The 23,997-nt window shown below is 35.6% G+C and overlaps 2 protein-coding genes across 2 annotated transcripts; one reads left to right on the top strand and one right to left on the bottom strand.

Annotated features, from left to right (window-relative positions):
* Window positions 1–370: 370 nt before the first annotated feature.
* Window positions 371–15,173, top strand: LOC106131608 (facilitated trehalose transporter Tret1). The gene is made up of 7 exons (XM_013330759.2): window positions 371–612; window positions 3,897–4,032; window positions 10,515–10,743; window positions 11,204–11,360; window positions 12,008–12,397; window positions 13,349–13,635; window positions 13,923–15,173. Exons 1-7 carry the CDS (start codon window positions 550–552, stop codon window positions 14,236–14,238), a joined length of 1,578 nt encoding a protein of 525 aa, XP_013186213.2. The 5' UTR covers window positions 371–549; the 3' UTR covers window positions 14,239–15,173.
* On the bottom strand, window positions 15,087–23,787 carry LOC106131447 (uncharacterized). Its single transcript, XM_060950149.1, has 4 exons — window positions 23,676–23,787; window positions 22,808–22,848; window positions 21,574–21,709; window positions 15,087–15,373 (listed from the first exon to the last, which is right to left on the bottom strand). The coding sequence occupies exons 1-4, from the start codon at window positions 23,695–23,697 to the stop codon at window positions 15,087–15,089; spliced, it is 486 nt and encodes a 161-aa protein (XP_060806132.1). The 5' UTR covers window positions 23,698–23,787.
* Between the last annotated feature and the right edge of the window lie 210 nt (window positions 23,788–23,997).

The following is a 23,997-nucleotide window of genomic DNA, read 5'->3' as shown; positions in this document are numbered from 1 at the left end:
GCCTGTCTCTTTATACCTAACTGTTTATACCCGCTAGAATTCCCGACAGTAAACTGATCACCTTAATTTAGAAGTTTTTATTTTAATAAGATCATTAAGTAGCTTTAGAGTATATAAAATGGGGACAAAAGATAGATCCACTGAATTTTGTGTCAGTTTTTACACAATCTTTTCATTTTTGTATGAAAAATTGCACGATTCGTTGTAATAGCTATAGGTCATTCAAATCTGGTTATAACCTGTCCGCAAAAAACAATACATTATAGATTAATAATTGCATTTGTTCTTACGTAATTAATATCAGGTTAACAACTCTTTTATAACTTTTCTATCAAGACTGCAATAATGTTTAATTCCGAGTAGAATATCATAAAGTAAACACGTACCTACAATAACAGAGATAAATTATTTATAGTATTTGTTTTAATTGTGTTTTGAGTGCACTGTTTTGATATCTAGCTAAAAAGTTCGTGGGACAATAGTACATCGCCCTAGTGCCGCAAGTGCGGGAAGACGTCTGTGCCTGAGAAAAAAAAATATTAAAAAAAAATGGCGATTCAATTGCGCGAAGGCCGGAAGACTGTGAGCCGAGCGAGGGTTGTTTTATCACAGGTATGTATTCTTATTAACGTAATATTTAAAAAAAATAACAATGCTTAATTTTTAATTAAATACTTAACGATAAAAAAGAATTTGTACACTTCAAGCATTAACAATATTCATATTTGCTTAAAAATGGTAAAATAAAAAAACAATTTTTTTAAAGAAAATAATGAACATAGTTAATCAAAGGCTCTTATTGGTGTTGTTTCTTCATGTTTAATGTAAAACGAATTATATTTGTGAATTTTGAGGAACTGTCGAGTAAATCTCCATCATAAAATTTTATTTTCCATATTTTTTAATTATGTATACATAATACAGTAATTAAAATATCTATGGCCCTTAATTGGAGGTGATCTCGATGCCTCAAGGTTGTCACACGATGTTTTGCTCCATATACAGGAAATAGAAGAACAATGTACTAAAATAATTAGATAAAAATAAACTAGAGTAGACATAAAATCCATTCGAAGAAACATATTTATCATATCTGGCTTTCCGGGGGGGTCGACAGAAATTGATGGTTCAAAGTTCTAAGGTTTTAAAGTTGCCTCTTTTTTAGTTGCGCAACTAACTTACTTTTTAACTAAAAAAAAACAAGTACTTAAAAAAGTTTGCTGTTAAACAAGCCATGCCATTCCAATAAGAGATGCAGTTGTCGTATTGTGCCAGGATATGGTACTGATGATGCTAATTACCCAAACATAAATAAGCTAGGGTCAATGGCAAACGCTTGACAATTGTCTCAATTTAAGAATATTGGTAATATTTATTGATAGTTCCTTCCAACGCTGATTAATAGGTCACGGGAATCGATCGTATTCTGTTTGAAGTCAGTTTGGATGTTAAGTCTCCTCATTTACCTTCGTCATTATCTGAAGGTCCGCATTAAATCAGTAGAAATCATTTAATATCAGTATGTAATAAGTTTTAACAAAAATGTTGCTCTGACACATTTGGTGGGTAAGAGAGGTACTGAAGTCAGTACCACTGTAACACAATTTAGCCGTGTGGTTCCCGGCACTTTAGAATAGAACCACTCCACATCTTCGCATGGATGTCGTGAAAAGCGACTAAGGGAAAGGCTAATAAACTTGGGATTCTTCTTGTAAGCGATGTGGGCTAGCAACCTGTCACTTTTTGAATCTCATTAAGCCATACAGCTGAACATGGTTTTTTTTTTCAAGACAGTTTGCTCTGTCTACCCCGCAAGGGATATAGACGTGAGTATGTGTATTTTCCATAAATATGAATGAAATATCGGTGTTAGTATTCTGTAAGTAAACCCTACTACTACAGAATGAAATTTGCGTGTTTGAAATGATTACGTGATTGTAGTACATTATCCGTGTTCTTTTATTATGAGAACTTGACCAGATTTGATCAAACAAATTCAGTTATTTTAATGTGCAGACTGTACAATATTTCTTCATAAACGAAATTTTGCCTAGACCGACAACAAGAGAAAGGCTTTCCAAAGTATTTAAGGTTCAATCCAGGGAAACATATATTCGGAATTAAGCTATATACATACCTACAAGGCATTATACTTAAACGTATATTTATCTTGTAGATATTGTACCGATTTCCACTGGGTTTCATTCTGTTTTGCACGGCAAAATAATCGTTATGTCTTCATAATTAATTCTAAAATTTACATACATAATCTAATTTGTTAGTAAACTATAGCAATAAATTTATACAAAACTAATAAATTATATAATTGTAGGTGACATTGACGAATAATTTTATCTCAATGAAAACATGTTTTTCCTAGGAAATCCGTAGAGAAAGAGGCATCTAATTGCTTCATCTGGTGCCATAAATTTTTTATGGTATTTGTTTTAACAGAAGCGTGCATACTTACTTTTAATATGTGAGGCAAAGTCTACATCTTAATAAATAAAATATGTAAACTAGATTTCATCATATTAAGGAAGGCGCATTACTTACACTTAATACGCCATTTACTTAAGTTTTTTTTTACATATAATCACATCTATATTCCTTGGGAGGTAAGCTGAGCCAACAGTCTTGAATATACTGACAGGCCACGTTCAGCTGTTTGGCTTAATGATAGAATTGAGATTCAAATAGAGACAGATTGCTAGCCCACCGCCTAAAAAAAAGAATTGCAAGTTTAAAAGCCTATTACTTAGTCGCCTTTTACAACATCCATGGGAAAGAGATAGAGTGGTCCTATTCTTTTTGTATTGGTGCCGGGAACCACACGGCACATTTTTATTATTTTCTTTTAAAAACATCAAGTTTCTTACCGATGTTACCAAAAATACGGCTACCTCTTCTTACAATAGAAACCTTCAAATTATGAAATTAGAACGCTATTGCGAAATAGTCACGTGACCGTGATGTCGTTTGACCAATCGAATTCCTGGTTTCGGTATGAGGTACTATTAATTCCCTGGTTTCGGGTTACGCCGGCATCCGCCGTCATTGTAGTCCAATCATGGTCCATCATCGTATTGATAAGTGGTCAATGCCCTCGATCTTCTTTGTCGTAAATTGATAATGCATTTCTGCAACGGTTTGCACTTATTCAAATATCAATTCTTCTTGAGATACACTAGCTTTTTTTCATATAGAATCATTTAAAAAGGCGCGTGTTTATGTATGTATGTATAGATATTTTTGAACGGAAGATTGATAAATGTACAAATATACAAACATAAATTCAATATCTCTTGCGAGGTAGACAGAGTCAACAATCTCGGAAAGACTGAAAGGCCACGTTCAGGTATTATTACTGATTGTGGAAAAAAAATAATTCTATTCTAAATCTATCTATTAATTACTTATACAGGGTGACATTTAAAACAACTGCATCCTTTTAAACATAGACTATACCCATGCTTCTGAGCCGTTTGAGCCTATTTTTATTTAAATTAAACGTCATCATTTTCACATTTAAAAAACCCTCAAAAACTACGTCACACGCTTTATTAAAGACCAATACTACAAAAAGAAATTAAAACTAAACATGTAAATAAATGTCTGAAAAATAAATTATTTCTCTAGTATCAAGATCAAGTAAAGTACAGAGTTGTCGAGATCGCTCAGCTGAATGAATTGTGTCGTTGAGAATCTTACGCGTCGCTTTTCGGCCGGCCGGGGTGATATGACGTATTTAGGATCTTGGAGTTTGAGGAAATATGAACCGATAATTTTCTTTTAATGTTTTTAAATACCTATCCTTTAGATGAGTACACTTAACAGTAAAATTTATGCAGTTGAATTAAAAGTCACCCTGTATATAATTGACTACCATGTCTCAGGTACTGGCATGCCTGGCGCTGGACTTTCTTCTGATTGGCCTGGGCATGTCCATCAGTTTCGTGACCATGGTCCTGCCAGAAGTCATGGACGCCGAAGAGGGTCTCTCCATCACTAAGAAACAGGCCTCATGGTTCGGTAAGTTCACTTTTTTTGTTACTATTTCTCTACCTCACCCTTCTTTTGTAATGTCAGAATTCTGATTGTATTCTCATCTAACTACAAAGATTTATACAGCAGCTTTTTTTTATATGTCACATGCATTGGATTGAATTGAAAGGCGACTAAGGGATAGGCTTATAAACTTGGGATTCCTTTTTTAGGCGATGGGCTAGCAACCTGTCACTATTTGAATCTCAATTCTATCTTTAAGCCAAATAGCTGAACGTGGCCATTCAGTCTTTTCAAGACTGTTGGCTCTGTCTACCCCACAAGGGATATAGACGTGACCATATGTATGTATGCATTGAATAACATGATAATGCCTGTCCGCCACCGACTAGTCTGAAAATATTCGTTGCATCTATTGATCAATTCTGTTCTCGTGAGACATCAATGACAAGAGATGTAGAAACAATTTTATTTTGCCGTAGGTATCGATATTTATTTATCTATTAAACTTGATTGTACAAAATACAAAAGTATAGAATAACTGGCGGACTTAATGCTAGAAGCATTATCTACCAGTCAACTGTTGGGTTTGACAGAGAACTTTATGTGGGGTCAAACTAAATAAATATATTTATACCTACACAAAATATGAAATAAAATAATTATAATAAACTTACATGAAAATTATAATTAATAAACAATATACAAAAATAAATAAGTGCAACTATTACCGAAATGAGTGAAAAGGCTTATAGGTATAAAATACTCTCGCGACTCAAGATAGTCAAGTCCCAAAAATTTAAAATATTACTAAGTGATATATATCTATTATATAAAAAAGTGAATGTGGATGAAGCGTAAGAAGTACTTAGGGATCATGGCAACTATATAGTTTCTGCCTACCCCTACGGAAAAGAGGCGTAATTTTATGTATTTACGTATCGATTATGTAATTGAAAAAATTATAATCCTCCAGACTTAAATATTTCAGATGTGTTTTTTGCTAAATGCGAATCTGAATTGCCTCAGGATTACCTTTTATTACTATTATTGTATAGTTTATCAGTTGAGAAACATACATAGATAAACGTAATAAATAAACATCAATAACACCTGATATCAGTAACGAGAATATAAATTTTTCACAGGATGGAAAAAAATACTTGAACTTTGAATCTATCTGTAAGCAAAAACTACTTATAAAAAGAAAGAAAAAAAGATACTTACAAACTAATTAATTTAAAACTAAAACTACTTATAAAAATAAAGAAAAAAGATGACTACAAACTAAAATTTAATTTATAAATTGTACAGTCCCTGCATAGCATCAACATGCGGGAGTGTGCCTAGAAGGCTGGCAGCATTGCCAATTTGAATGGCAATGCTGATTCTCTGAGCCAGATAATTTCCAGCCCTCCGGTCACGAGATACCTCAATCAGCTTTTTCGACAATTGTCGGAAAAGCTGATGGGCAGATGGGCCCCACGGTCCCAGAGTTTCCACCCCAAAAGGTTCAAAGGTATAGGTATTACCGATACCTACATATTTGCGCCTTTTGAGGTTTTCTGCCTCATTTGCAGCAGAACCGGCCTTAGATTTAGTACCCTGAAGATGAGACGGCGCAAGTGTGTCGACACAAGTAGCATCCCACACCAAAGGCCGCCCCAATCTCCAGGGTACCAAAGTCATACCATCCGGTCTCTTGCCATCATCCCGAGCCAGACCGTTTGGTTCTAGAACGGCTGGAATATGGATGGTGGCAAGAGCACGGAGGATTATATTATTTAGGGCGGCATGGCGCCCTTAACGGCCGGCACTCCTAGGGCATGAGAGGCCGTGGTGTCCATAGCCGTCAACGGTATCCCCGCAAGGACAACTATGCGGGACCGTACAATACGCACCTAAACGCAATGCTGTTGCCAGACGGAAAGAGTCCCCATGAAGCAAAGTGCCCAGGTTGGCCGATGGTAATGCCTGCAACCAAAGACCAGATTCCCACTCCGCTACGGCCAATAGTCGAGCGCGCTCCACAGAATTGCTAGACGTTTCTAGTAAATTATCTTGTGCAATTCTACAGAGCGGCTCATCCCATTGCCTTTGCGAAGATAGGTTTAAAGGGAATTTCGAATTTGGAAGTAAAACAGACCAGGCATTCCTGGCCTCCAGTGCATACGAGATATTGCAGAAAGAGCAATTCCGGTTGATTTTTTTAAAAAGATCTTCCACACTGTACACGGAGGACAGAAAAGCCGGGAGAGCTACACTGGAAATTTTGCGGATACCTAAACCTCCACACCTGATTGGCAAGGAGGCTTGTTCCCAATTACGATCACTTAAATTTATATTTAATATAGACGAAAGGGAATTTTTGATAACTTCATCTAATTTGTGGAGTAGCTCTGGATGCCGCCAAAAATGACTATAGCGAAGATTATATGTAAAATTTGGAACGAAAAGACAATGTCGAATAATAGTGAAAGCAAACTGTGACTGTATATCCAAAAGGCGACTAGAAGCAAATTGAAAATTTTGAATTTTATTATCTATAAAATGTGAAAAAGATTCATCAAAAATAGGGGACCCAAGAAGGTATAGTGAATCCTTGTCTAAAATTTTGATCTCAGGAGCAAAAGTATTAAAATCGTTAATAATTTTTTCCTTGTAATTACAGCTATCCGAAATATATAGTTCACACTTTTTAAAATTAAGATCCAGGCCAATTTTACTAAGGTTGGTGGTTAAAATTTGGAAATCATTCAAAACAGTCTCATAGTCACCCCCTATGGTCCCATCATCTAAATACCAGATGTTTAATTTAGAATTTAACTGCTCAACTATGGGGTGAATTGCAAGGCTGAATATGGCTGGCCCAAGTGGGTCGCCTTGCTGACATCCCACGCAGGAGAGTAAAAGGTTGTCCTTAAACATTAATTTAGAATTTTCACTATAACATTGCCAAAGATATTTGTATATGGAGGGAATTTTGTTCTTTACTTCTGTCAGCAAAACGCCTCTATCCACAGAATTAAAAGCATTTTTTACATCCACTTTCAGTAACATCTCTCCCTGTTGGTTATCTAAAAAGGTTCGGACAGAGTGGACGGCGGCTTCACACCCACCCTTGGCTGCAAAACCCACCTGCAAAGGTTGAAAATAGTTACCAAGAGTAGATGTGATAGATCTGCAGCAAATTTTGGAAGTGAGACGCCTATAAGACGTCCCAACGGCAATAGGCCTGACGCCGCCGTCTTTCTTTTTTAAGGCACATAAATTGGCACCATATAATATATCTGTAATTAATTAGTTTGTAAGTATCTTTTTTTCTTTCTTTTTATAAGTAGTTTTAGCTTTAGTTTTAATTTGATTTAATTATTATAATATTTATATAATTGTTAATAAAAATTCTGATGCCATTAAATATTGTTTAGAAGTTTGTTTAAAAAAAATCTGTAAGCATAATTCCGCTGTCTAAACAAATAATTTATACCTAAGCGAAAATAACATTTGCATATTTGTTGGTTTGTTATTTATTTATTTCCCTCTTCTCCTTGGCGGCCCTCCCGGTTACATCCTCACCTCTCTAGAACTCTCTAGAGAGGTGAGGATGTAACCGGCGTCGATAGGACACCCCGGGCACTCGCCCGGGGTGTCCTATCGACGCCTTAAGGTAAACTGGATGAGTCAGATTTTAACACGCTACAATTGATCGGTTTCATGAACTAAATGTGTTTAAAAATGTATGCAAACTTACATAAAATCACGCCTCTGATTCCAGCTTCATAATATTGCCGCGGCCTACGTTCATCGGGGGTTCTCCTAAAATTGTATACTGCTAAATAAATTTCATAAGTCTATATATTTAACTAGCTGTCCCGACAAACGTTGTTTTGCCATATAAATAATATTAAATTAAATGACGATTCATCAGTTATTGACCGGTGATGAAAAATTATTGAAAATGGCTCTAAAAATAGGAGTTGGTGATAAAAGGGTAAAACTTTAGGGTTGTATGTATTTTTAATGCGACATAATAATAAAATAAAGGAATTAAAAAATGTCTAAAAATTTAAAAAAAAAGTTTAAGGGTGGAAAACCCTTACCACTAAGGGGTATGAAAAATAGATGTTGGCCGATTCTCAGACCTACTCAATATGCTCACAAAATTTCATAAGAATCGGTCAAGCCGTTTCGGAGGAGTACGGGAACGAACATTGTGACACGAGAATTTAATATAAGATATCCATAGTAATCTGACACGCCATTTGTGGTTTCCAGCAAGGACTCGACCTCTCTCGCTTCACTTACCATCAAACGGTAATCATTTAAGCTATGTAGTCTTAACTAGTTCATTTAGCACATGAGACTTCGTCTGCGTGCATGATTATATTATGTTTAATTAACGCAACAAGTTGAAACTTTGTCGGTTTTAGCTGTTCAGGCGGAAAAATTAGACATACGTTCACATATTTTCGGTTAAAATATTAGTAGGAACTTTAATTCTTTTGATATTTGTATCTTTTTTACATTGTTTTTTACATTTAAAATATTTAACATTTTTTATAATTTATTGCTAGATTAAATTTAGGCCTTTTTAACGAAATATTAGATACTTTTCTTTTTTCCAGTCATTAGTTAGTTTATTACACAAATAACCTAAGTCTGAATGTGTGTAGGTACGCGGTAAACGTTCTTTATTGACAATGTTAAGAGCATTTGCAATGTAGGCAGACTCTAACCATTCATCCATGATACTAACAATATTAATTAGTTTTTATGTGTGTATATTATAATTATTTTATGTTATATTTTGTGTAGGTATAAATATATTTATTTAGTTTAACCCCACATAAAGTTCTCTGTCAGACCCAATGGTTGACTGGTAGATAATGCTTCCAGCATTAAGTCCGCCAATTGTGCTATACATTTGTATTTTGTGCAATGAAGTTAAAATAAATAAATAAATGTTAATGACATCCGATATATCAATTTAATGACATAAATACAAAAAGCGACGCCTCACTTATATAATATAACACAATAAGCAAGGTGAGGCTAAGAACATAAAATCCGCATTATCCGCGCGTATAGAATTACTTCCGACGCGAAACCATGTGTGGTTTCCGTTTCTGGGTGACCTCCCTCGTGTACAGTGGGCTACTAATTAAGATGTACCAATTTCTAATTGACATCAACCTTATTTCTGTTCTACCATTTACCTTTGTTAACTGCAAACAAGACGTTTGTCTGAAGATTTCTATTTGACATAATATTACGGACGAACTGAAAGAATAACAATAAATATTTCGTGTACCAATGTCGAAAAATTTACATTTGCAATGTTTTATGTATACACAGATTTTTATAAGATTGGCACTTTTTATTTATAAAAGAGGAGCAGCCTGATTGACACGTCAAGGTAAAGTCCAAACTCTTGTTCCTTACATGGTCTAATCGTGTGTAAGGTTTTCCAAAAATTCCTGGTGATTTCCGCGTGCGTGCGAGAATTTTGGGAAATTACCTTGATTATCCGTATTGCGTAGGTGGAGTCACGGGCGTATTCTAGTTTTATTTTATCAATTATACATTATGCTTGTAGGATTACCAGGCTTGCATGTTCTATCTATAAATCGGACAACTTGCAACTTTTTGCAGACATATTAATTTACGATAAAATGGTATTATGGTGTCGTGTGATTTCCGGCAGAATAATGTTACGAGATCGATTGAGTTATGTACATTAGTATGATTTCTTACTTGATTGTAAACATCGCAAGAAACCTGTATATTCAGGCAAGATAGATTAGATGATCCAATATAGCTTTGGTTCCCCAGCCAACATTGCGAAGATCAGGCGAGAGTCCCTTCATGTAAAAACCTGACTTACCCAATATATGTTCGTGGTCATGGACGCACCCCGAGCTCCTATCTTCCTGTCCTGTGTGATGAGAACTCAACTGAAACTCAAGCTTCCTAGCTTTATTTTATCACTCACTCCTGTGATATTCAATTATATCAACTAGATATAATGCCCTCTAGATATAATAACCATGTGAATATCTCAGACCAGCACCCCGCAGTGTGGTGACGCGCGACGCCGTTTATATCGCGCGAAATACCATCGCTGTTCCGCGATAGTTTTTTGGGCGATAACAACGGCGTTGCGCGTGCCGTGCTACGGAGGAAGCTTAAGCATTAACCCTCTACATACATACATATAATCACGTCCAAATCCCTTGCGGGGTAGACAGAGCCAACAGTCTTAAAAAGACTGATAGGCCACGTTCAGCTGTTTGGCTTAATGATAGAATTGAGATTCAAATAGTGACAGGTTACTAGCCTGTCGCCTAAAAGAAGAATCCCCAGTTTATAACCCTTAGTCGCCTTTTACGACATCTATGGGAAAAAGATGGAGAGGTCCTATTCTTTTTCTAATGGTACCGGTAACCACACTTAACCCTCTATATGTATGATAATATGGTACTTAATGACACCATTCAAAAAATTTTCAGGCAGCCTTGCATTCCTCTGCCAGCCTTTAGGCAGCCTGTTCTCCGGGCCGCTCCTGGACCACTTCGGGCGAAAGAAAGCCTTATTCCTGGTGAACATACCGCATGTAATCGCTTGGATCCTAATGTACTACGCGTGGGATGTGCCCTCCCTGTTCATAGGCAACGCTTTGCTGGGCATCGGAACGGGAATCATGGAAGCACCATCAGTTACTTATGTTGGTGAAGTAAGGTAACTTGAATCTTTAAGTATTTTTAGTCTGTAGATCTGATATTTTAAAGTAAGTTTAGTTATGTAAAAGTAATGGTAAGTGCCGTGTGGTTCCCGGCACCAGTACAAAAAAGAATAGGACCCCTCCATCTATTTCCTATGGATGTCGTAAAAGGCGACTAAGGGATAGGCTTACAAACTTGGGATTCTTTTTTTAGGCGATGGGCTAGCAACCTGTCACTATTTGACTCTCAATTCTATCATTAAGCCAAATAGCTGAGTGTGGCTTATCAGTCTTTTCAAGACTCTGTCTACCCCACAAGGGATATAGACGTGACCATATGTATATATGTATGTAAGTTTGGTTATTTTGATGAGAAGGAAAGTCTTTTCTACATCTGTTTTCGTGCAATAGTTGAAAAATTCACTAAATAAGCATTCAATGAAAGGTAATAAGTTCAGATTTTCCTTTTAATTCTAGTGACCCACGTCTCCGAGGAGTCCTGACCACGCTGACCAACATGTTCACATCGGCGGGCATGTTCACCGCCTACCTCCTCGGAACTGTGCTCAAATGGCGGCAGGCGGCGCTAGTGGCGCTCATTATACCTCTCACTACTATGTGCTTGGTGTTATTTGTAAGTATAAATATTTATACATACAAAATAAGCATATAATTAAGATTACAAAAACAACTTTCTCACACACTAGGATTCTCAGTGTTGTGGATATTCATACATATGTATAATCACGTCTGTATCTCTTGCGGGGTAGATAGAGCTAGCAGATTTGGAAGACTGACAGGCCACGTTCAGCTGTGCTCTCTCATTTCCGTTGATACCTCAATCTTAAGTGACTCAATACAGAATCCGGAGTAACACCCTTCAAACTCATCGTATGTGAAAATAAAGTAATACTTATCTAACAGATAACAAAAGATTATCACCTATCTTGAAGTTACGAAGTAGTTATCAAATAAGGTCATTCGTACTAAATAATCACGTCTTTATCCCTTACGAGGTAGACATATTCAACAATTAGGAAGAAGAATAAGTACTCGAAAAACTATTAGCCTAGCATAGAAATATAGCGGCAATTCACGACCTTTTGCCAGCTTCGTTCAATCTCAATATATCATCTTTCAAAAGTGGTACAAAGAAATCAATTAGTCCAGCAAATCTTTATTTTGTCTGTTCAGATCGTTTCCGAGGTTGCTGTTTTACAAAGAAAAGAAAGAGTAATAAAATTATTAAAGGCTTATTTACTCATCACATTAATCTTTCAGGTACCTGAGACTCCAATATGGCTGCTATCAAAGGGGCGCCAAAAAGAGGCGCTTCGTTCCCTCTGCCGGCTCCGAGGTTGGGTAGAGCCAGAAGATGTTAAGGAGGAATTTGACACCCTCATTCATTACAACGACGTCATACGCCAATGTGTTATATGCGTCAAAGATGGCAGAGATATGCATCCATGCGAACATGCCAATGCCAGTTTAATAAAGAGAATAGCGTTGAAATTTAAACATGTGTTGTTGGTGAAAGAAACAATGCGTCCATTTGCCCTAGTGATGGCCTATTTTATGTTCCATACAATGAGTGGATTGGCACCAGTGAAACCAAATATGGTTAATTTGTGCTCGGCTTTGGGGATGAAGTATGATGCCAAAACTGTTGTGGTTAGTACCTTTATTATTTTCTACTCATACATACACATATAATCACGGCTACATCCCTTGCAGGGAAGATAAAGCCAACAGTCTCGGAAAGACCAATAGGCAAGGTTCATCTGTTTGGTTTAATGATAGAATTGAGATTCAAATAGTGACAGGTTGCTAGCACATCGCCTAAAAGTTGAATGCCAAGTTTTCACTTCAATCACTTTGATCCTCAGTCAGGTCAAGAGTACTAATGAAATTCTTTTGATTGGTTCGAATTTTGGATGATCAAATACGGTTCAAGAAGATGTACTAGATGTCTAATAGCAAGGAGTAGGATTTATAAAAACTGATATCAGTTTTGTTGATATATTTATTTATCTGTGATATCATCTATATTTTTATTGAGTGTATATAATCTAGTGTTGATCGTCAACTTTCGTCATTGACATAAACTTAACATCCGTAGATACCGATTGTCTAAGACCTTGGTACCACTGTTTTCCATAATCTTCCCTAATCGGCGACCTTGACTGGATTTAGTCAAGGTAAATGATAAAATAACTGTAATTTAAATGTTTTCCCCTCATGAAAATATAAGTCTAAAACCGAACTAATAACATAAAAGAACTTGCTACTTTTCAGATACCTTGCAGATCGAAGTCATTTTTAATCACGAAATTAAGATTATTGTTAGTGTTTCTGCTATTTTATTATTACGTTAGTAAAACTTTTGAATTTCGGTGAAATTCAGTACATAGGTTGTCTTTTATATGCAGTTACGAGTTTAAGTAGATAAGTACGACGCTTGACATGAAAGTCTTTGAATGAATCTTAAGTTAATTAAATGTTTGTTTTGGGTAGAGTAAAAGAAATTTTGTGTAGGTTCCCATGTCCTGCCACCTCGTAAATCCTTGATCTATGAGGCAGATGACAGAACAGGCATGTAACAGACGAACAAATTGATTCCAGGTCTTCATCGGAGCTTCAGCAATATTGATGAACATTGTCTCCGCCATAACGGTCAAAATCATTGGCAAACGGAAGCTGGTTTTAGGAGCATTACTTGGTACAGCATTCTGCAGTCTCGGCATCAGCATATACGCAAGAACCAGTTTACCAGCAGACGTGTTCTCCTACGAAGCCCACACATTCCCGAAACAAGGCGATGTACTGCCTGTGGTGTTGTTCATGGCGCTCGTCTGCTTTACCAGCTTGGGTATACCTTGGGTACTGCTGTCCGAAGTTTTCCCGTTCAGGTAAATTAAAAAGACAACCCAATTAAAATCTGTAGGCTATTATTAACTGGCTAAATATGATTACAGTGTGCCCTAACTTGAGGAACAATTGGGGTCACAGAAATCGGAATAATTAATTTTTATTTCTGTATAGGTGAAGATAAATAGGAAGGAAGCAGAATGGGGGGAAACATAATATAAATAGAGTAGATATAGAATATTTTTGAGAGTATCAACTCATACTTATACCTTTTAAGCTGAACTTGTTTGATATTCGTATCTCTAACTAGAATAACTTTTCTTTTCAGGAGCAGAGGTATAGCCACAGGCATGGCGGCTGCTCTTAGTTACGTTATCTACTTCCTCTCTTCAAAGACCAACTACAACCTCGAATCCGCTTTCCACCTCAGCGGAACATTTGCCATTTACGCCACTTTCGGCTTCGTTGGCACCGTTTACTTGTACTTCTTTTTGCCAGAAACTGAGTCAAAGACTTTAGCGGAAATAGAAACCTTTTACAAAGGCGAGAAGAAAATATTTGCCAATGATTTCCTCATTAATGCAATATTGAAGAAGAAAGGAAATGTAAATAATGGTGCTGACAAACCTATGCTAGTCAAATGAGATAATTACAGTGGTAGTAATTGAAAAAATACAGGAGTTCATTTCAATGATGTATTTATTTTATTGTGTAATATTGTGACGCTGTTTTAAATTGTATAAATATAAGATACAAATAATATACTGTGAGAACTTACTGTAATTGAATCAGAGTATGTAAATGAAACTATAGTGAATGTATGAATATGTATATTATTTTGAAGTGTAGAACAAGATCTCCTTGTGTGGATTTCGTAAAAGGTGACTAAGAGACAAAAGTACTAATACTAGTACATCGAAAATATCCAAGGTAGATAGAACAATTCAAATAATATAACATAATTATTTTAAATAAATCCTTTTGAGATTTTGAAGTACTGTTTATAATGTGTTCATAGTGAAAAATGAAACCATATCCTAAAACTTTATATAACTGCCAATATTTAATGTTATTATTGTTGTTGATCGCGATATTTGATACATATCTCTTATACTATATCTGCATTAGATTGCTAGAAGTTTGTGTTTGTTTGTTTTTATTTCTTTTTATCTTAGGAATACATATTTTTTGCTTTTTCTCTAGAAAATTTCTGTTAATGTAGAAACTAGTGTAAAATCTACCTCTGTTGTACAAAACTTATAACAGCTTTTGTGATTGTTTTTAATATTATTAAGTAAATGGCAACTTATTATTAATGCCTTGTTTTATTTAACCAAAATGTTTAAGTGTGTAAGTAATATAAATAAACTGAATTTTCGTCCATTTTCAACATCTATAATCAGGGTAGAAGAATTTGCCATATTTTGTGCCACCTACTAATCAATATCTACTGAATAATACTCCATTTTCTCAAATCGATGTGTTTAATTATTTACTTTAACTTATTTTCATTCAAGATTCTATGAAAATCTCTGGTCTCTCCCTTCACCGTAGTAATCCAACTCCAACCTCCATAAAGTATGTTGCATTTACTATTGCCACAATCACGACCAGGATCAGAAACCTTCAGTCTACGTGGGGTTTTAGTTACATCATTATTCTCTAAATAATCCATTTCATTCTCCGTGACAATGTCTGCATTCTCATTATTTTGGGTTTCAGACTCGCCAGCATTAGGTTGATTATCATCATTGCAGTCATGAGTATAAACATCGAAAACTGAAAAAGATATCAATGTAGCTAATTACTTTTTTTACATAACAATTTATTAAATTTGTTCTTTGTAGGAAAGAGGTCTGGAAACATATTTTCTAATTCCTCGGGGATTTAAGTATTTGAAAAAAATATATGAATGGTACTCCTACTATGAAAAAATGAAAAAGATAAAATAAATCAAATTTAAGATGTGGTTATTAAATTTATTCCATAATCATCTAACAATATAATCGTATTAAATGTAATGTAAGAACTTATTCACCTATTCTCTATATCGTTTTTTTGAGTTAGTTGTAAACCAGGTGAAGGGTCTTGGACATTTTTTCAATTTGCATGAATTAGGATACGGCAAACCTTTTACAACTTTGTCATATCCGTAGAGTGGCTTCTTCTTCATAGATAACTCTAAGTTTTTTTCCTCTGCTTTAGCTGAAGTGTAACTATTTTTGTCCGTTGTCATTTTATGTTTTGTAGTTTGATATATTTTATTTGTTTTACTATAAAACTGATCAGCAGTTGTATATTTATCTGTTATGACGTACGTATTTTGTGTTGAACGTATCTTTTTAGTGTTTATCGTATTTATCCTTTTCTCACTCTCTGTAACTGATATGGGATCATCCACTTCAGCTAATGTTTCTGTCACATTCGGTTTCATTGTTTCTATTAAATCTGAAGTCTTGGTCTCTAATGAAGTTGTAGACGTAGATTCTGTTGTTGTTGAGTTTAAATTTTCATCCAAAGAAGTAGTAGTATTACGTGGAATTTCATTATATTCTGCAAAAAGATTTTTGTTTATTAAACCACTCCATACTCGTGCTCTTACAATAAAAGAGGAAAACTTTGTGATAGTATTGAAACTGATATCGTTTTGTTGATTTACTTCTTTATTTCTTTCTCTAGGTAATTGATTTTTTTTAAGATTCTTCTTTCTCTGCCGCGATATCTTCGGGTAGTTGTCAACCAGGTCCAAGGTCTACGACACCTGTTTGATCTACAGACATGAGGATACCACCAAGACGTAGTAGACAGCCCTTTTGTAACATATTCTAAACTGGATGATGTGTTTCTTCTTTGTATCGTTAGTTTCCTTATAAATGTTGGCTTTGTTTCTGGCGTAGTTATTTGTTTTGTTTCTAGTATTGAAGGTATTTCACTAGTAAGTTTGGTTGTGGTTGTTCTTATGGTAGCAGAAATTTGTTTAGAAGTAGTTGGTGAAAACGTGAAAGTAGACCTGGGTGTCATCAATGATGTAGTTATAGGTGCAGTGGTTGAAATTGTCGTGAAAGGAGTAATTGTTATTTTTGAAGAAGCTTCATTGATAGTAGTTTTTGTAGTTGTAGTAGAGAGCAATGGTGTACTTTTAATGTTGTTGATAAAAGGAGTAGTTGGAATACTTTTAGGAATAATGGATGTCATCATAGAGGTAGACGTTGTAGTGGGGATTGTTGTTGTTATACTGGGGATTATTGTAGTTGTTTGAGTGGACGTATCAAAAACAGGCTTTTTCTTAGTATTTAAAATGTGACTAGAGGTTGTCGAAGGAAAGGTTTTTGTAGTTAACTTCAAGGTAGTAGTAGTAATAGGTATAATTTTCGAAGTAGAGATTGGTTTAGTAGACAATAATGTAGTTGTTGTGATTCTCGAAGTAGACATAGGTAATGTTATTATATTAGATTTAGTAATAGATGAGGTATGAGCCGAATATGTGGTACTACTGGTAGAATTTTCCGTAGTAGTATCTAAAGACGTAGACTTAGATACTATTGAAGCCTCCTTAGAAGTTGTAGGAGTAGTGCTATATATTTTTGAAGTGATAACTGTATAATGTGTTTGAGAAGTATAATCATGCACAGATGAATCCGTAGTAGTTTCCCAAGTTTGAGGTCTCATACAACATATTTCTGGTGTAACTTCAGAGAATTCTTCCTTTGTCGAAGTATCTATGAAATTTTCATTTATATCTTCGGGGAAGGTTGTACATGATATTTTTTCTTGGTAACCTGAAATATTTATTTCATTACGCTAGCTCTATTCATTTAATAAATATTACCTTATTTTATGAATTTGACTTAAAAAATAACAAGTATGTTGTTAAAGATTTAATTCACAAAGGGAGATTGGAGTAAAACAAATAAACAGTTTCAATGATCTGTGTATTTCATTACAAATATATCATCATAATTAGCAACACGGTAGACATTCCGAGTTAGAGATAAAATATTAGTAGCAACTATCTGTTTGCAAACTATGGGCGCATTTCTTTCTCTGCAAAGTATATTCTGAAAGACAAAAATATTATGGTCAGATTACGTCCATAAATTTCTGTTTTACTCCAATCTTATTTAAGATCCCAGAAATCAATTTTAGCAATTATTACTATTTAATTATCATTATCAAATAAATCCGTAAATGTTTACCACTTTTCAGTTTCATATATTTGGTAGAATAAAAATATGTTTTAATAATGAAAAATTCCACATGGAAGTGAGACATTTACGCGGATAGATAAGTTATGTGTTTTCAATGAAACTTTCTTTATAAAAGAGTAAATATAATGGTTACCCTTATTTATTATTTATCCCGCAAGAGATATAGACGTGAACATATGTATGTATGTATGTACCCTTATTTATTTTAAGGGATATGAAATCGGCGGGACATCGTAATGTTTGTAAGTATAGGTAAAAAGGTATTTATTTACTAATTTATGTACACAGAAAACAACGAGACAGATAAACACAAGAAACAAAATTACAAATTTTAATTATTTTGTTGACTAGAAGTGTTTGTCTAGAAGTTTTTAATTTTGATACATGTTTGAGTTAAATATTAAGGTTGTTAGGGATACGTTCGCCTTTGCTACATATTTTTAATATATGTTTCTACTGTTAATTTAATTTTGTTATGGGCAATAAAGGTAATTTGTATTGTTGTAACGTCGAACAAAGACGGGTCTGCTTCGAGCGCTCGTCGAGTACGGACGTGCTCCGATGCGCTCCTCAATTTATTTTGCAAAAAATATTTTAAAAATAGGTTAAAAAATCGTAAAAAATATAAATTTGTGGACAGTGACACAGTGTACATATCGGAACAAGGTCAGTTGCTCCAGATCAAGGTGGATTGACCCAATTTACCACGAGCCAGACCACGTGCGTGAGTGAAGTGACAAAATACAAAAGTAAGTGCAGTGCAATATTGAGAGACCCTCCGATAGGAATAAGTACACCATATTTTACCTTGTGTCTAGTCCATACAGTTAAGATTTTAAGAAAATTGACTGGCGTTTTGCCTCCTTCCCTATCTTAGTTGCCTTTTTATCTATACAGCATTGTATTTATTTCTTATTTTACAACTTTTACAAACTTACTTTTAAAAAAACTACGACCATGATTCGCACACCTAGATCGGTGACATTTAAAAAGACACTCACATATTGTGAGAATGATACATCGCCTACCCAACTGCCTGACGACTCCCCTCCAAAATTCGTCACTAATATAACCCCCACCACCAGAAATAGATACATCCAATGTCCTCCCAAAACGCCATACCTGAAAGAAGACGAGCGTAGGAAAATCCTGACTGATGAGGATAGGAACGAGCTGTGCGGTCAAATAAGGGATCTCCTGGATGCAGTCAAGGAAGAGGTCGAGTCAGCATTGAGGCTGAAAAGAACAACCAAAGACTTAATCAAAATTAAGATTCAGCAGGCAGATGACCTCGTCTGTGACCTGGGAGCATGCCAGGAGATCAAGAATATGACGCCGGGACAGCGACCCAGCGTAAGGACGCAGACATCACCTTCCCCTCCCCCTCCCCTTGCCCCGCAAGATGAAGAAGGTATAGGAGATATAAAGGATTATTTGAAGAGGTTAGTCGATCGAATAGAGGAAAACTCAAGAACTTTGCACGAACTAAAGGGATCGATCAACCAAGGGATTGAAAAAGGAACTAGCATAAGTATGCAGGCTCCAACCTACTCCCAGATTGTGGCAAAGTCGACGGAACCGCTCGTCACCCTACACTCCGTTATTGTCAATGACAAGGAGGGAGTGGAAACGGGTGACGAGGTGCTGGAGCAAATTAGAGAAGTAGCGGGAGAAGGCGGGGATTGGGTCAAGATTGAAAAAGTGAGAAAAACGAGAGATAGAAGACTGATCATAAGTTGTAAGACAAGGGAAGGAAGAGAGAAATTGAGGAAGAGAATAAATACAATAGGAAAACTAGAAGTAAGGGATGTGGAAAACAAGAACCCCTTGATTATCCTAAAGAATGTCATCAAACAAAATAAAAATGAAGAGATCGTTGAGAAACTGATGCAACAAAACAGTAGGATGTTCAAGGAGCTTAAAGAAGAGGACAAGGTAATCGAATGCAGATTCAGGAAGAAGGCCCGGAACCAGCTGTTGGAGCACCTGGTTATTAGCGTCCCTCCCAAGATGTGGCGTGCCGTGGTCGATGCTGGCTCAGTGCGCATCGATATGCAGCGGATCCAGGCGGAGGACTATTCTCCGCTGGTCCAATGCTCGATGTGCCTGGGCTATGGCCACGGCAGGCGCCACTGCAGGGAAAAGGCTGAAAGGTGCAGCCATTGTGGTGGGGAGCACCGGAGGGAGGTGTGTCAGAGCTGGATGGCGGGAGCCGTCCCATCGTGCCTGAACTGCCGGGCAGACCGGAGTGCGGTAAGTGACAATCACAACGCATTCAGCTCTGCGTGTCAGGTCAGGCAAAGGTGGGAGGCTCTCGCCAGATCCAGAATTGCGTACGTGTGAGCATGGGTTCTTTGGATTCCCGGGCGTGCCGCAGCACCAAAATTGCCAAACTGATGGACCAGGTATCATTAACTAGGCAATAATGTTCGGTATGCTGCGACACGCGCGAGAAAACCGGAAAACGAGGCTCGGCTCCCACGTAAGCAATAGTGCATAGGTGGTTCCATGTCAGCAAATAATTATTATTTGCTGGCACGAAAACACACGAAGTACTAAAAATACGCAAAATTATATTGTCTTTACACGTAAGGGTTATATGGCGGTGTTAGTGTAATAAGTAGTTATAGGTATGTACATTTTAAAATTTGACTCGTAATTGTTTATTTTTATTTAAAGTAGGGTAATAAAAATTATGACACTACCCTCTATTTTAAACATAAAGACGGTATTTTAGTAAAATAATTTTTGACTAGTACCCTACAGGTATAATAAATCAAAGATTTATAATAATAGCAAATCATGCAAAATTTTAAGTAAACAGATTAGCTTTATATTTAATAATTTTATTTATATAATTTTATATTTTTATAATTTATATGTATTGAAATCTCGGAGTATTAAACACCTGACGAAATATTATGGATATTAGTAAATCGTTGTGTTAATAAGCAAATCGTGATTATTGACACGAATGTACCTAATTGATTGATAACATGTTTTAGCCAGTTATTAATAGTGAATAAAAGAAATAGTAAATAGTGCAGAAAATAAAAAGAAGCCACATAAATAATTCAAACTTGTAACTATAGATATAAAAATGTAAGTATAAAAGAATTGTTACAAAGGAACAATATTGTGTAAAATAGTGATAAATAGCAATACCTAGTAAAGAAGCAGACTATGATAGTATCAAGTATTGTACAAGTTTATCATAAACCATGTATACAACAATGTTTTAAAATGACTTTGTCATCCACACAAAGTGATACTGGCAATAAACTCCTCCTGGGTGTGGTGTAACACCCAGGGGAAAACTAAAAAAAAAAAAAAAAAAAAACGTCGAACAAAATTCTAAAAATTGGTGAACTTAACAATAATATGCTAGAGATAGAATATATAACAGATGTATAATCTTGATCTAAACCAGCATGAATGGAAATAAATATGATCACAGAAGTATTGAGATATTGTCAATCCTAGATTATTCGTCCGACATAATGATAGATAAAAATCTAACGGCTGATATATAGACTTGTAGGAAAACACCCATCATCCTGTTGAAAAAGTAACCGAACCGAAATAAAATATTAACTAAAAACATTGTTATGAGCATAGTTTTATTTTTAAGGATTGTGTGAATTGAAGATCCATTTTTGAATGGTATATAACTGTCAAATGTTGTATAAAATTGATAACTTTTTTGTTTGATTTTGTTAAATATGTAAATCTAGTATCTAGTTGATCAAAGATTGGTCACGAGTAACTTACGTGTCCCATAGTCACAATTGAATTCGTACATATCACATTTGTCGAGGAAAGTGCGATGTGAGCCGTCTGCGCAACTACCGCACACCACTTGACTGTCGTGAACGCAGGTAGACGCCAAGCTGCAGTAGTTTATTGGCTGGAAACAAGTCTCACTTTTTATTTATGATACATACATACATTCATATTGTCACGTCTATATCCCTTGCGGGGTAGACAGAGCCAATAGTCTTGAAAAGACTGAATGACCACGTTCAGCTATTTGGCTTAATGATAGATGTAAGCCTATCCCTTAGTCGCCTTTTACGACATCCTTGGGAAAGAGATGGAGTGGTCCTATTCTTTTTTGTAATGGTGCCGGGAACCACACGGCACTTACTTTTTATTTTTGATCTTAACACTGACCTGATCAGTGGCACATTGATGAACTGCAGAGGTCAGATGAGATAGTCGGTTTGTGTTAAAACCTGAATTTCCCATCCATTTTCAGAGTACGCTGTGTGGTTTCCGGTATGTTAGAATGTTTCATTTCCATTCTCATGGATGTCGTAAAAGGCGACTAAGAGTTGGGCTAATAAACTTGGAATTCCTCTTGTAGGCGACGGGTTAGCAACTTATCCATTCGAATCTCAATTCCAGCATAGAACCATACAGCTGAACGTTCAGTCTTTTCAAGATTCTGTCTACCCCGCTAGATATATAGACGTGATTATATATTTCAAGGGTTGTGGTCAAGTGTGATCGCAACCGGGGCTAACCCTAAAAAGATGGTTGTTGATTAAAAGATCTTTCTTAAATAAACAGAATTCAGTGAAATGTATGTACGTTGTTGTTGTGGCGTTAAATTAGAATCTGTCTTTCTGTGGATCTAATCGAAAACTATAAAAATAAATTCACAATGCTGACTTGCGTAAGAATGATCAAAATCCAACTTGATTAAATGTTTCTAAGGCTAATACCAAATAGACATTTTCATAGGCGATGATCGAATCAGGCAGACAAAGAAATAGTAAACTAGAGGCCGCCAGCGAATTCGTCCGCGTGGAAACCCTATAATAGCATAACAATCAATCCCGCGGGAACTCCTGGATAAAAAGTAGTCTTAGTGTTATTGTGGGTCTTCAGCTACCAAATTTTGATCGTAATCGGTTCAGTAGTATTTGTGTGAAAGAGTAACAAACATCCATACATACATACTTGCAAATTTTCGCATTTGTATTATGAGAAGGATAATTACATAAATGAGATGAGGCTGCATCCAAGGCGTGTCCATCAAAACTGAAACAAAATGGAATTTTCATGTGAATATCCCCATTACCAGTATTGTGATTACGATATTTTAACGAAATACTGTCCGAAATATTAAGTTAGGTATTTTGAATCTGTGACAATAAAAAAGAGTAGGTTATTTTTAATCTGTGGTTAAATTATAAAAGACTTTATTTAATTTTTTCTTATTATTAGAAAACAAATTATAATAATAATCCGTTTCCAATAGACTACAACATTTTTCATTTGACAAAAGATGTGCGCTGCCTCTTTGATTCTGCATTTTCGTTTATATTTTGGTTGACTGGAAGATATCCCGATTGAGATAAGTCCACCGTTATACATATTGGCGAATAATGACGAAGCATCAGAATCATGAAAAACAGTCATTGGAGATGGATATTTCTATATCTTTTATGTACAATAAATAGTTTACAAATAAACAAACAAAGATTGAGCCGTTTTCTATATTGCAAATGATAATTACGAATATCTATTATATTTTCTTCTTCTTATTCTCCATCGATACACTCTTGACAGAGTGGCCGTGATCGTCATGTGGTCGTGGAAGTGGAGGGGGCGGATGAAACACTCCGCGTGATGCTTCGTCATTTTTCTCCGCTCAAAGTCATCCTTCTGCACCGGTTAATGAACTGGCCCGGAATAATAATATCTTTATCCCATAATAAATTCGCAAGGCCGTATAAAGTGAGCAATGAGCCACAGAACTCTGAATAATATCTTAAAAATTAGATCTCTTCACAACAGGCTGCGATTTTCTTTGAAATATTTGGAAAATCAAAAAAAAAGAGAGAAAGACGAATATTATATCTTACCTAGTAAAACAATAAGTATCATCTTAATTTCCTTTGTAGATACAACATCATTCTTTAAGTAAAATGCAGTTGCAACCTCTACATCACAGTGCAAGGTAACGCTCTTATCAAAGAAAATAAAAAATATATTTATTACACAGTCAATATTACGAGTATTTTACAGCATGTAATGTAGGGCATGGAAATGACTGTATTTATATATTTTTCATAAAAATTTTATATTTACATCACATTTTGCCGTGTGGTGCCCGGCACCAATAGAAAAAAATAGGACCACTCCATATGTTTCCCATGGATGTCGTAAAAGGCGACTAAGGGATAT

This window comes from Amyelois transitella, chromosome 20, assembly GCF_032362555.1.
Source record: "Amyelois transitella isolate CPQ chromosome 20, ilAmyTran1.1, whole genome shotgun sequence".
Taxonomy (NCBI): domain Eukaryota; kingdom Metazoa; phylum Arthropoda; class Insecta; order Lepidoptera; family Pyralidae; genus Amyelois; species Amyelois transitella.
Note: the sequence above shows the minus strand (reverse complement) of the source record. Positions and strands in the feature narration are given on the sequence as shown.

What these genes read in the sequence shown, in the direction of transcription:
- LOC106131608 (XM_013330759.2), top strand. Translation starts at nt 550, where the DNA reads ATGGCGATTCAATTGCGCGAAGGCCGGAAGACTGTGAGCCGAGCGAGG. An exon ending in CTATGTGCTTGGTGTTATTT is followed by an intron (nt 11,361 to 12,007) that starts GTAAGTATAAAT and finishes TTAATCTTTCAG; the next exon opens with GTACCTGAGACTCCAATATG. An exon ending in ATGATGCCAAAACTGTTGTG is followed by an intron (nt 12,398 to 13,348) that starts GTTAGTACCTTT and finishes AATTGATTCCAG; the next exon opens with GTCTTCATCGGAGCTTCAGC.
- LOC106131447 (XM_060950149.1), bottom strand. Translation starts at nt 23,697, where the DNA reads ATGATACTTATTGTTTTACTAG. An exon ending in TGCAGCCTCATCTCATTTAT is followed by an intron (nt 21,710 to 22,807) that starts GTAATTATCCTT and finishes ACTTGTTTCCAG; the next exon opens with CCAATAAACTACTGCAGCTT. An exon ending in CAATTGTGACTATGGGACAC is followed by an intron (nt 15,374 to 21,573) that starts GTAAGTTACTCG and finishes TATCTTTTTCAG; the next exon opens with TTTTCGATGTTTATACTCAT.